General features: G+C 48.9%; 1 protein-coding gene across 1 annotated transcript in view; it reads right to left on the bottom strand.

Moving 5' to 3' along the window:
- The window catches only part of CEACAM19 (carcinoembryonic antigen-related cell adhesion molecule 19), a 21,820-nt gene extending 8,042 nt beyond the window's left edge, over positions 1-13,778 (bottom strand). The window contains exons 1-3 of the mRNA XM_008586004.1: positions 13,724-13,778; positions 12,745-13,113; positions 1,583-1,733 (exon numbers count right to left, since the gene is read on the bottom strand). Of these exons, the coding sequence (XP_008584226.1) occupies positions 1,583-1,733; positions 12,745-13,113; positions 13,724-13,778 (575 nt within the window). The remainder of the gene's footprint in view (positions 1-1,582; positions 1,734-12,744; positions 13,114-13,723) is intronic.
- Between the last annotated feature and the right edge of the window lie 384 nt (positions 13,779-14,162).

Genomic DNA, 14,162 nt, shown 5'->3' with positions numbered 1-14,162 from the left:
CCCATGCCCCCCATGCCCCCCATGACCCCCATGCATTGTCTTTCTTCCTGAACCACTTGAAGGTAAGTTGCGTCTGTCACTTTCCTTTACCCTTTAGTACAACCTTGTGAGTCTGCGTTTTTTTGACACCGTGTAAAGTTTCCTCCGGTTTGGCCAGTGCTTTGAGAATTGCTGGCTGTAGCTATAGTGGAAAGAAAGCTGGTCAGAGGGTCAGGACACATGGGCTCTAGTTCTGGTTCTAAAACTTACAAGTCTCTCAGACCTGGGTTCCTATCCTGGGAACCTACGGCAACTCAGAAGCCAGTTCTATGCCATTTCGCAAATAACTTCATCTCTTTAAGTTTTCTCTAGAGTCAAACTATGGCCCAGGAGCCAAATCTGTCTCATCACCTCTTTCGAGGATGTCTCTGAGGGACGGTTTGTGTGCCTCCACTACCTTTGATATGACCATGGCAGGCATTACTAATGAATCACAGCATCCTTTCCCACCGAACTTAGATGCAACCTCCAATTCCTTCTCAACCAAGCTCTCCAGTGCCTAGAACAGTGCCTGGCACATAGTAGGCTCTCAATGTGTGTTGATGGATTTACTGATCACAGCCAAGCTGGGATGAAAACTGTTTGTCATTCCCATACTAGAAAGTGTCTGGAGAAAGACAACTGGGATGATGAAGGTCAAGAAACCACGGACCATAAGGAAGACTGCAGGGAGGAGACAGAATTGTTGCTTTCGTATTCTGGGAACTATTGGGTGGCAGAAAAATTAGACATCTTATAGGCAACCACTTTAGAACCAAGGTCAGGAGAGAAGTCCCAAAGAGGCTGATCTTGTAAGGAAGGAATTTTTCATGAATAGACCGTACCCTGGGGAAACAGACCTCTCTTTCTCTCTCTCTCTCTCTCTCTCTCTTTCTCCTCATACAGAGGTGGATTCTGTCTGATGGCTTTGCCTGCCCACCACCCACTCCCTTTCTTTGACAATAGCATCTAGTTTTCCTTGGGAATCCATTTTCAATCTGTTTGATAATGTGGAGCTGGGTCTACCCCTGGCTCTAGGGCTGCACACATAGCCCAAGTTTGGCCAATCAGAGCATTCCAACACCACAGTGATCGGTTCATGTAAAGACATGTGATCAAAGTTAGACCAATGAAAGGCAGGCCTGGTGCTTTTGCCAGGAACAAGTTTCTCTCCTTTTTCTGGGGTGGTTAAGCTGGTGGGATATGAGTCTGGAGCCACTGGGAGATGTCTTGTCACTCTAGGGGAGAGCCTGCCTGAGAATGAAGCCTCCCTAGAGAAAAAACAGAGTTGAGGAGTGCATGGAGGAGTTTCTTAACAAAAATCAAGTTCCTGGATCCAGCCATACCTGGAAGCTAAAATTTCTTATTTTTGGCAAGCCAGTTTAAGAGTAGGTTTCCTGTCCTGTGTAATGCAGAATTCTGTCTAAGATCCTTTTCACCCCAGGGGCTCCAAGATTTTATGAGATTGTATATGTGTCGGATGATGCTGCTTGTGGAAGAATCAGTGGGACCTGAGAGGGGAGAGGGAGGAGACAGAGGGGAGAGAGACCTGGGGTGCCTGTACCTGTGGCTCTGGCCCCTCCAGCCTCTTGTCACCAGGAGATAGGCAATGCCACCCACGAGGAGGGACCCAGCCGCAAGAGATCCGATGACGATGGCAGCCACAATCCCAGCAGTTATGGGCAGGTGTGCAATGGGCGGCTCCTTATACTTTTCTGAGGGGTCTGAGAGAGAGAGAGAGAGTGAGGAAGAGAGAGAACAAGGACTGTGCGATGTCCCATGAGCCCCCCCCACCCCGTTCAACACAGCATCAGCGACTATCCATGGAGCACGGAAGTGTAATTTCCTATTTCCAGCCCAGAACTTTCTCCTGCTTTTCAGACCTGAGTATCCAGCTATCTGGATGGCGCATAAAACTCAACATGTCCCAGGTGGAGCACCTCGGCTTGCCCCCACTTCAAAATCTCGGCTTCCCTAGGATTTCCTACCATCCTCAGCACATCCCAAACCTACATCCTGACATGCTCCTCCCACCTCACCAACCTGCTTTTTCTCATCTCAATTGATATTCATCCTTCCAGCAAAAGATGAAGTTGTAGGCTGAGTTTTGTAGGGGACATGAGGACTTGCAGGATTCTTAAGCTGGACCTGCCAGATTTGTGACCAAGTCTACTGGGCTCCCACCCTTCTGGCCCCCAGCACAGGGACCTCCTAGCCTTTACTCTCAAGCTGGACACCTGTTACATCCCAACCCTTTATGGCAGCTAAGCTGGGAGATTATGAGTTCAGAATTCTGGGGTTCAAGTCCCTGCTGCCTACTGGCTGTGTGACCTTGGGCAAGTTACTCAACCTCTCTGTGCCTTGGTTTATCTGTGAAATAGTAAGAATACCTAACTTTTAGGGTTATGATGAGGATTGAATGAATATCCACACATCCATAGAATGTTCTTTCAACTATCCAACAAAGAAGTAAGTTCTGTGCCATTTTACAGATGGGGAAACTGAGGCACAGAGAAACAAATTGATTTGCCTGAAGTCTCATAGTAAGTGCAATGCTGGTATCACACCCAGGCCACCTGAACTCCTAATTACCACTCTGTGTGGCTTCCAAAACAGGTGCCTGTGTCCTGGGAGTCCTTAAAGGGTGGGAATTAGCTATTTCGGGCTCTGTGTAAGTGGAGTAAAGACTGTTATTTCCAAATGTACTGCAGTGTCATTTTACATAGACCACTCTGTGTGGCTTCCAAAACAGGTGCCTGTGTCCTGAGAGTCCTTAAAGGGTGGGAATTAGCTATTTCAGGCTCTGTGTAAGTGGAGTAAAGACTGTTATTTCCAAATGTACTGCAGTGTCATTTTACATATATTTGTGTAATCAAATCAATACATATTTTGAGTCAACCATTACCTGTTTCATCCACTTGCCTAAAAAGTTTTCTGTTCAAAGTGTCCAAAATCCATTTTAAAATTTAGTCTCTGCAGTGGGAGAAGGAAATCTGTCTATATCCAGGTTTGTATTGTATGACTATTTGGGCATATTTGGTAGTTGTCCCCACAGCCCAGGGAGGTGGCTAACTTAGGCCCATTTTACAGATGAAGAAACCAAGGCTCAGAGGGTTGCATTTGGGCAGAGGCTAGAAGGCTGTCCCCCTACCACACTGTGTTAGCAACTTGGCATCTTCTACCTTACTGAATCCCCAGAACAGCAAATGAAAATTAAATGGCTTCTGTGAGTGACTCGGGAGGTGGGGCAAGGCCAAGTCTGTATCAGCTGACTTGGGGAGCCTCCCAGTACCCCACCCCCCACCTCTCCTGCACCTCGATATCAAGATCACCCCCACCCCATTGCCCAGTCTTCTTATAACATCCGGAGCTCCCTATCCCTCTCAGCTCCCCAGGATCGGCCTGCTCTGGCCCCTGTAAAACGGGCTAATAACTCCTGCCTCACTGGATGACGTAAAGACCTTAACAAGTGCCTGAACACAGCAAGCATACAATCAATTTAACTGTCACGTTACTATTACTGTTATCATAGTTATTTTATTTTGCTTATATTTTCTCTAACAGTGACTAAGTCATTGAATTAATTAGGATGCAAAACTCGTAGGCGAGGGTGTCTGGGAGAGTTATGTTTGAATCCTGACTCTGCCACTGGTAAACTGTGGAACTCTCTGAACCTCAGTTTCCTCCTCTATAAAATAAAAGAAAATAGCACCTCATTACAAGGCTGCTGGGATGATGAATGGGATAATCCCACAAACGCAGGCAGCCTGGTGGGGATAGAGGCTGCCTGGGAGCTCATGCCCCTAGGAAGGGGGTGCTGCTCCATGGCCCCAGCCCATGGGTGCTGTGTGGGAAAATCATCTTGGTGCCCCCAGACCTTCCATTTCTTAAGAGAATGTTGTATGTAAAGTTGTCCAGGGTCACCGTCTTGGCAGCAAGGTTGGTGCTTTGTTTGGTCAACACAGTGCACGAAGTCATGTTAGAATGCATGAGGCTGCAAAGCAGGTTGGAAAATGCCTTTATTTTGGGCGAGCCCCTGCCCAGTTAAAACTGAGGGTTCTCCTTCTGAAAAAGATGGGGCATGGGTGATAGTGTGCCTCCCCCGCCTGCTTGGCTCTCTTGCAGCCTCGGCACAGATGTGTGTGGCATCAGCTGCACTTGGCTGGACTGTGATGCAGGGACAATGAGGTGACTCTATCTGGTGGAGTGACACAGCAGATGGCTTCCCAGAAACGGCCTGATTTTGATGCTGTCCTCTGTGTATTAATTCTCTGGGGCTGCTGTAACAAAGTACCACAAACTGGGTGGCTTCAACAGAAATTTACTGTCTCACAGTCTGGAGGCTGGAAGTGCAAGATCCAGGTGTCAGCAGGGTTGGTGCCTTCTGAGGCTCTGAGGGACAATCTGTTTTGTCTCTCCCCCCTGGCTTCTGGTGGCTTGCTGGCAATCTTTGGTGCTCTTGGTTTGCAGATGCATTAACCTGATCTCTTCCTTCATCTTCATATGGCCTTCTGCCTGCGTGCTTGTCTACCTCTGTCCAAATTCCCCTTTTTATAAGGACACCTGTCATACTGGATTAGGGCCCACCCTAATGACCTCATTTTAACTTGATTACCTCTGTAAAATCCTTATTTCCAAATAAGGTCACTTTCTGAGGTACTCGGGGTTAGGACTCCACATATCTTTTTTAGGGGACATGATTCAACCCATAACACCCCCCAAGTCAGTTCCCAGCCCTCCTGGAGAGTCTTTGAGCTGCTTAGGATCCTTTAATCCATTCCTGTCCTGCTCAGATCAGCCAGAAGCAGTTTCTGTTGCTGCAGCGAGAACCCTGCCTGACTCACATGATTAACTGTCCCCTTTCTATAACTCGTTGTATTTTCTCCTTATTATCATAAACAGTGAACTTATACAGAGGGAGCCTGTAGAACAGTGACTTTCCCAAAGGTGATGGCAACAGTATCTCCACTCCCACACGCTCTTCTGTGATATGACCTTGTCGTTCTCCTAACAAGTGAGAGGTCTAATCCCTCTCCTTTGGATCTGACCCACTCATAGAGACTCACTTGTAACCAAAAGAATGCCACATAAATGACACTGTGTGACTTCCAGGGCTAGGTCAGAAGAAGCTGTTCAGTTACTGCCTTGGTTTTTAGAATACTTTCTCTCTAGTTGCTGTCCCTCAGAACCCAGCTGCTATGCTGAGAGGAAGCCCAAGGGGCCACATGGAGAGGCCACATGGAGAGGCCACATGCAGACGATCTGATGACAGCCCCAGCTGAGGTCCCAGCTGACAGCCAGAAATCCACCAGACATGAGAGCGAAGATGCCTCCCGAGGATTCCAGCCTGCAGCCTTCAAGCCAGGCTCAGTGTCCTGAGTCTTTTCATCTGAGGCCCCAGACACCATGAGGCAGACAAGCCATCTCTGCTGTCCTGTGTGAATCCTGACCACAGGAATTGTGAATATAATAAAATGGTAGTTGTTTTATATCGCTGAGTTTTTCTGCAGTGATAAATAACTGGAATAGAGCTCCACATTCTGTTTCTTCTTCTAGGACTGAAATCTTTCCTTTTTGTTTTTCTCTTCGTTGGTGTCTGGGATCACCCACGCTCACCTCTACTCGCAAAGACTCATCCTGTGGGTCTTCTTCTGTGGATCAGATCTGTCCATGCTGATCTTGGATTAGATAAATCACATCTGACGTGAATCCTGACCACAGGAATTGTGAATATAATAAAATGGTAGTTGTTTTATATTGCTGAGTTTTTCTGCAGTGATAAATAACTGGAATAGAGCTCCACATTCTGTTTCTTCTTCTAGGACTGAAATCTTTCCTTTTTGTTTTTCTCTTCATTGGTGTCTGGGATCACCCACGCTCACCTCTACTCGCAAAGACTCATCCGGGTCTTCTTCTGTGGATCAGATCTGTCCATGCTGATCTTGGATTAGATAAATCACATCTGAGAAGTGCTTTGAGAGACCACGGCTAGATCATATGTAAGAACAGAACTTTCACCCACAACCTGCAGCAACCTGCCCAGGAAAGCCACCTCTTATCTACAGTAAACAGCCTGCTATAAGTCAGATAGGCCAGAAGCCAGATTGCCACCTCTAATGACAATCCAGGAAGCTAAACAATAACTTCTATGACAATCGGCCTAAAATGACCAGGACTTGATTAATAATTGACAGCTTCCCTAAGTTTTGTTCCTGCTTCCAGCTTAGTACCGACAGAGAGACCAATACAAGGGTACTTAAAAAGGTTAATGGAAAAATGGAATTAAAAGATAATATGAATCTTTCCATGAACTTTTTGAAGTCCCCTCGTATGCACCCCTAACCAGTTCCATAGGATGCCTGGCTTCCAGTTAGCCACCTACAGCTCCCGCATGCAGACAGCCTTCACTCGGGGCACGCCTGCGAACTTCCCGTTTTCCCCACTGTAAAGTTCTCCCACTCCTCTGCTGCCTGTGAGTCTTTGCCAAAAACGCAAGTGACTGTGGCTGACTCCCTTGCTATCTGTAACAAGTTCTGAAAAAATAGCCTTTGCTTTTCTCATTTGGTTGGTCTTCATTTATTGGCACAGCTTAAAAAGCGGCAGCTTCACACAGATTTCCCAAGCCAGTCCTTCTAATGACTCTGTGGTGGGACGTGTCACTATCGCCCTCATTGTACAGACGCGGAAACGGAAGCCCTGAGGGATTTGCTGGTGAGTATTAAACCTACAATACCCTCTAGTTAGTCCTTGATGGTAGCTGCTAATGATGAGGCAGAATAAAGTCATGGTTAAGGGTGTGGGCTCATCCTGCACCTGCTGTTCTCCAGCTGGGCAACCTGTGTCTCATTTTCCCCATCTGTAAAATGGGCTCATCATGCCATGGCTGGGACTATGCAGAGGATAAATGTGTGTGAAGCGTTTTCTGCAAATCATCATTAAAGCGGAGTTGGGTTTTGTTGTTAACTGCCTTGGATGTCAGAACACGCAGAAGTTTTCGAGGAGCCCGTGCAGGGTTGCTTGAAAACCCCAAGTCCCCATGACTAGATTTATGGGACAACAGACACAAACTCTAAATGACTGTGAACCCCTTCTGTGCTTTTGAGCTGTTTCTGCCACTTACTAGCTGTGGGACCCTGGGCGATGTACTTGCTATTTCTGAGCCTCAGTTTCCTCATGTGTAAACTAGGGATAGCTCTAGTACCTGCATACTATGGGCCTTTCTTGTATTTTCTCACTGCCCTGCACTTGTGAAATCTTCCTCCCCAAGAGTCCCGCCAGAGACTTGCTTTCTTAACCTCCTTCTCAGTCAGGAACTGTCATGTGACCCAGGCTTCCCCAACCAGAGGCACCCACAAGAGACTTTGCTTTGGAAACCAGAGACACGAAGATGCAGGCACCATGCAGCGTGCATTAGTTGTGATTCTAGTGGCCGGCATATCCACCAATACATAAATTCCACAGGGGCAGAAATCTTTGTCTGGCTCCTGTACCCCAGTACCTGGCACACAGTAAGTGTTCAATAGATGTTTGTTGAATGAATAGATGAATGAATGAATGAACGAATGCAGCTTTCCGATTCCCCAGAGGCAAGGGTTCTGGGCCCAGTGCTTGTGTCGTGGGCAATGCCTGTTCTCACAGGAACAATTCTACTGAGTGATTTGTACCGTGTTCCTGTTTCCAGCCTCCTGGAGATCCCATGAGTATGCAATATCCTTTATTAAATCCCTTTCTGCACACACCAGCTGAAGTTGGCTTCTGTTATAGCCACTAGAGACATATCAAGTCCCCTCATGATTAAGGGAGAGAAAGCATGTGAGCCACCTGGGACACAGCAAATCCTCCCAAGCACTTCCATCCTCCACCTACATGGGGGCTGCTATGGACCAGATGTTTGTGTAGAGTGTGGTGCTGGTAACGGCAAGGTCCCGGGTTTGATCCCTGTGCCCTTCCCCAAAGAAACTCTAATCTATTTGGATGTGTGGCCTTTGGGAGATGATCAGGCCATGAGAGTGGAGCCCTCATGATAGGATTAGTACCCTTATAAGAAGAGACACGAGACAGCTCGCTCCCTTACTCTCTTCTCTCCGTCATGTGAGAACACGATAAAAAGATCGCCATCTACAACCAGGAAGTGGGCCTTCACCGGACCCTGGATCTGCAGGCACCTTTACCTTGGACTTCCCAGCCTCCAGGACTGTGAGAAACAGATGTTTGTTGTTTAAGCCACCCGTCCTATGGTAATTTGTTACAGCAGCCTGTGAAAGTTGGTTATACAAATTGGGCCATTATGTCACACCCAGACTAAATCAAAATTGAGGGGCCGGGGTAAAAAGCACTCAGGGCACATAGTACCTGCTCCAAGAATCTTCTACAAGCCCAGCTGCTGAAATGACCTGCCGTGATGCTAAGACACGTTTACCTGCCGCCGTCACTCACCAGTCAGAGCCAGACGACTCCCAAAACTTCACTAGTGCCAGTGAGCTTTCTTTCAATACAATATGTGGCATTTTTCTCTCTAATAAAACTCCCAGCCCTTTCTTTGTTCTTTGACGATTCTGGAGACCACTGTGGTCTGTGTGTGTGCCCCAGATTGCAATCCTGTTTCCCTGAATACAACGTTTTCTCTAGAGATTTGTCTCTCTATATTTTATTTGACTTTGACAAGACTGAACTCATTAAAATAGGGACTGAATTTGAGGCCACTGCTGCCCTCAAATATTCAGAAAGCCTGAAGACCTTCTATCATTAAGTGTCCTGGCTGCTGGGGAGACCCCAACCTTCCCCTAGTTCGCAGGAGCCTCTGCGCTCCCTTTTCCATTGAGCTTCCTGCTCCCTGAACTCTCCCTGCAGGAGCCAAGTCAGTTCCCACCTGCCTTACCTGCTCCTCGCTCTCCACTCCCAGCCTCCCTGGGAGTCCCCGTGGAAGCAGCCAGGGCTGAGAAAGAGCCAGGTGTCTGGGGGCCAGGGACATGGACTGTAACCCAGCTGGAGCCTGGGCTCCCTCGTTTGTAGCTGCATGGTATTGGGTGGGGACTTGCCCTCTCCGGGCCTCGACTTGCCTCTCCGTAAAATGGGCATCATCTCGGGGCCTACCTGTCACGCTTCTTGCGGAATGGGATGGGATCGATGCCTATTGAGGTGTGGCTGGCAAAGCACTTAGTTTGGAGGTGCCTGGCATGTAGTAAATGCTCCATAGATGGGAGATGCTGTTCCAAATATTGAGTGCCCGATGTGTGCTTAGCACCGCTCCAGGCACTAGAGAGTTAATGGTGAACACAATAGTAATAAATATATATTGCGACATTACTAGAGACAGCAGGTGGGGAATCCCTGCTTGTCTTCTCAGCCCTGGCTTCCCCAGCTTCCTGCTTCCCATCTGCCTTGTCCTAATTGATACCAACCCCTAGGGCAAAGGGCAGACCCTTGACTCAGAGCAAGCAAAATAGGCCAGGCTTTCCGTCTGCCTCTCTTTTTCTTAGCATCTTTCTTTCTTTCTGTCTCTGAATTTTGGTAGAAGAGATTCAGAACATGCAAACAAGTGTGGTTTGACTCCTCACGGCAGTCGGCGGTCGAGAGGACAGTGGAGCCCAGGAGCGGAGCCCAGGAGCGGAGTGTCTCTGAATTTTGGTAGAAGAGATTCAGAACATGCAAACAAGTGTGGTTTGAATCCTCACGGCAGTCGGCGGTCGAGAGGACAGTGGAGCCCAGGAGCGGAGCCCAGGAGCGGAGCCCAGGGCAGAGATGGCGGCCCCTGGAGGGAAGGGAGCACCTTGCCTCCCTCATAACACTTCCATTTCCCACCAGGCCCTGCTGCGCTCCCCACCCATCCATTCATTCTTCAGTGTGTCCTGCCCTGTTCTAGGCTCCTAGGAGACAGCCGAGAACCAGACAGAAACGTCCTGGAGCTGATGTGCCAGGGGTTACCCCTGCGGTTCCACAAGGCAACCCACACTTTGAGCCAGTTGGAGAGAGCTTTTGTCCTTACAGCCTGAGCCTTGGCTCCAACATACCCCACGGCGTTGGCCTTCCAGAATGCCTCTCCTTGCCCTCCTGCCGTGTTGGCCTCCTGCCAGCTCAGCTCATGGGTCCTAAGACTTCCTGCCACAGGCCCTTTGCACAGGCTGAGCCCTCTGCTCGAACCCCTCTCCCAGCTCTTTCCCTCTCTACTTAGAACTTTTTTTTTTTCGTGTCCGGCAACGGATCGCAACCCTCAGTGTCACGCCTGTACCGGACCGTGACCAGCAACGGGATCACAACCCTCGGTGTTGCTCCCATACCTCGCTCAGCCAGTGAGCGGGAACCGTGACCGGCAACGGGATCACAACCCTCGGTGTTGCTCCCATACCTCGCTCAGCCAGTGAGCGGGAACCGGTCTGTATGTGGGATCCGAACCCTCGGCGGGAGCGCCGCCGCACTCCCAAGCGGCGCACTGTAGCAGTGCACCACCGGGCTGGCCCTCTACTTAGAACTTTTAGTCATCATCCAACCTTGTCAAAGGATCACCTTCCCAGTACAACCTCCCTGATACCCCAAATGGTTCCCCTATTTACAGTCTCATAATCTCTGTATTTTCCTTCACAGTTATCTGTCACAGTTCATAATGATTTATTTTTCTGGTGTGTGGTTATTTAGATAATATCTATCTTCCCTATTGGACTTTGAGTCCCTGGAAAGCAGGGCTAGGGCTATCTTGATCACTACTGTGTTCCCAGCACTGGCCAGTACAGGCCAGATACAAAGGAGGCACTTGGGGAGCGTTTGCTGAAGGAAGGAGTGAATGAGCAATTTAGCATCTGTGGGAGGCAGCCACATGTCTTTAGCTCAGGTGGCCCTACATTTGAATTCTGACTCTGCCACTGATTAGTTGTCTGATACTCTAGAAGTATCTCAAACCACCTGAGTCTCAGTTCCCTCCTGGATAAAAGGGAGATTTAACCCATAGTACAACACACGGATAGGTTACAGCATGAATCAGATCACATCCTCTAGTGGCTCCTCATCAAATTTTCCCCACGGCCTACAAGCCCCTGCGTGCCTTTCAGACCTTGCCTCCTACCCCCTCCTTGCCCACTACCTACAGCCACGGAGTCCTTCCGTCTATGCTTTGACCACAAGAAGCTAGTCTAGCCTCAGGGCCTTTGCACTCGCTGGTCCCTCTGCCAGGAACTCTGTCCCCCCAGAAATCCACATGATTCCCTCCTGTTTTAGTCCATCTGGGCTGCTATAACAAAACACCATAAACTGGGCATCTTATAAACAACAGAAATGTATTTCTCACAGTTCTGGAGGCTGGGAAGTCTAAGCTCAGGGTGCCAGCACGGTTGGGTCCCGGGGAGGGCCCTGTCATTGCCGACTTCTTGCCGTGTCCTCGCATGGCAAAAGGATCCAGTGAGCTCCTGCAGGCCTCTTTTATAAGGGCACTAATCCCATTTCACACGTGCTCCACCCTCATTGGGGAGGGCCCTGTCATTGCCGACTTCTTGCCGTGTCCTCGCATGGCAAAAGGATCCAGCGAGCTCCTGCAGGCCTCTTTTATAAGGGCACTAATCCCATTTCACACGTGCTCCACCCTCATGATCTAATAACTTCCCAAAGGTTCACCTGTTTTTTGTTTTTTTTTTTAAAGACTAGTCAAGTGCAGCTGTGAGATGGGGGGAGAGCATAGAACAAGGGGTTCGATCTGTAACTGACTCTGAACAGTCAATTGAGAGAACTCACTACCTTCGGACCAACCAGGCCCACATTTTAATGCCATCACCTTGTTGGGGGGGTGCAGTTAGGATTTCAACATACAAATTTGGGGGGACACACGCATTCAAATCATAGCACCTCTCTCCCTCAGTAACCTCCTTCTGATCTCTCCTTAAATGCCACCTCTTCAGTGAGGCCTCCCTGGTGACTGCCCTTCCAATGTCACATCATCCTATTTAATTTTCTCTACCAGGCACGTTATAACCACTCTGTGCCTCAGTTTCCCCATTTGTAAAATGGAAACAATAATGGTACCTGCCTCATGGAGTTGTTTTAAGGTAAAGATGAGTTAAAGAGGGCAGTGTTTCTCAACTGGGGCAATTTTGCCCCGGGAGACATTTGACGATATCTGTAGATATTTCTGGTTGTCACAGGTAGGAAGTTGCTACTGGCTTCTAGTGAGTAGAGGTCGGGGATGCTGCTAAACACCTCTACAATGCCCAAGCCCTCTACTACAAATTGGCCAGTCCAGAATGTCAGTGCTGCCGAGGCTGAGAAACGATGCTTTAGGGAAAATGTTTAGAACAGTACCTGGCCCGTACAAGTGCCTGAGAAATCTTAGCTGCTGCTATCATCAACCACCCTCTCCCTAGCACTTTGCCCAGAGAGGATTCATCAATAAATACCCAACTTATGAATAAGAAGATTGAGTGATAGAGTGTATTCCTTATGACCAGGCACGGTTAATGCTCAATAAATATTTGATTAATTAATGCATGTGAAGAGTAAACGAGATGGTGCATTCTCTAGTGTCTGGCATGAGGCAGGCATTCAATAGATATTTTATTCGCTAATGCATGTGAAGGTTAAACAGTATCTCCAGGGCCTGGCATACAGTAGGTGCTTAATCAATACGTGTTGAATGGAAGAATAAAAGGATCGAATGAAATGGTGTTTGTGCAGGGCCTGGTACATAGTAGCTGTTCAGGGCCCATTAGTGTCCCACGTCCTCCTCCCCCAGCCCCTAACACTCACCGGCTACCCGGACCTCAGTCTTGGCCCTCATGGTCCAGGCAGGGTTGATGGTGATGGCTACCTGGTAGGTGCCACTGTCTGTGGGCTGGGCACGACGCAGCAGCATGGAACCATTGTGGAAGCCCACGATGTCTCGCTGTTTCATAGCACTGCCATCCCTCTGGGGCCGCTGTAGCTGGGGGATGTAGGTGAATAGCCTGGTGCCTCCAGAGGTCTCATCCCCCAGGTACCAGTTGATGTCCTGAAAGGTGTCTGGGACACCCTGGACGGACAGGAGAAGGTCCTGGTTCTTTTGAGGCTGTTCTGGTATCTTCTGGATGTGCAGGGCTGCTCGGGAGCTTTGGGGCATCCACAGGGCCAGGATTGAAGCTGTGGGAGGTAATGGAGGAGGCCTGAGCTGGGGGGTGTTGGGCAGAGACCCAGGCATTTCCTATAGGCCCTTATGTGGGAAGAAAGACTCTGAGTGCTGTTCATTGGAAACAGGCTGGGGTTGATCAGTGATGTCTGCCCTGGAGTGGGAACGCAGGCAGGAACCAGGCAAATCTACGGAGATTTTGCTATCCCATTGGCCCAGAAGGTTTTTTCTGCCCTTTGTTAGATGCTGTGTGATCTGCTTTAAACAATTGGACTATCTGAATTCTCTCATTAATTTATTCAACCAGTATTTATAGGCATTTATATTATATAAGCTACCATACCAATTATATATGATATGTCTAAAATTCCCCAGACTTCTAGGCACTAGGCATACAGCAGGGAACCAAACACAAATAAATTCCTGACCTCATGGTCCTGATATTCTAGAAAATTCCATAGATAAAATGGGGATGAGGTTCTGATTCTCCTGCCCCTCATCCACATCTTACTCTAATAGTTTCATCTTCCACAATACTTTTTCCCTCCTTCTACGAGGAAATCTCAGCCCCCGGGCTAAGTGCCACCCTCTCCCCTCAGCCCTTGAGGTATGTTTCCTCCTTACCTGAGAGCAGGAGGCCCTTTGAGAGGTGGCCCTGGGTCCCTGTGGGAATATCCATCTTGTTGTCCTGTGGAGATGCCAAGGGACCACCTGCTGGCCACCGAGGGCTCAGAGGGCGGGGCGGGCCCAGCCGTCTGAAATGGGCAAGCTCAGTGGGGCTCCCAGGGGTGCCTCTGAGGCTGGCCCAGCCCTAGCACCCCCTTTCCGCGGGCTCTGGAGGCTCTACCTATGCTCCCTGAGATGGAAGCACAGACACTGGTAGAACCAGTTTTCCAGGGTGACTGGGAAATGTCCTGGGGTTTCCAGGACTCCTCCCCTGACCCCCTTCAACCTCTTCTCACTCACTGTGACTGTCAGCAATGACAGCAATCATTAGCAGCAGCAGTCATAACAACCTGTGGTTGAGCAAACCCCTGGGCCCAACACACACTACCTCATCCAG

The sequence above is a fragment of the Galeopterus variegatus genome, unplaced genomic scaffold (assembly GCF_000696425.1).
Source record: "Galeopterus variegatus unplaced genomic scaffold, G_variegatus-3.0.2 Scaffold3796, whole genome shotgun sequence".
In the NCBI taxonomy this organism is placed as follows: Eukaryota; Metazoa; Chordata; class Mammalia; order Dermoptera; family Cynocephalidae; genus Galeopterus; species Galeopterus variegatus.
Note: the sequence above shows the minus strand (reverse complement) of the source record. Positions and strands in the feature narration are given on the sequence as shown.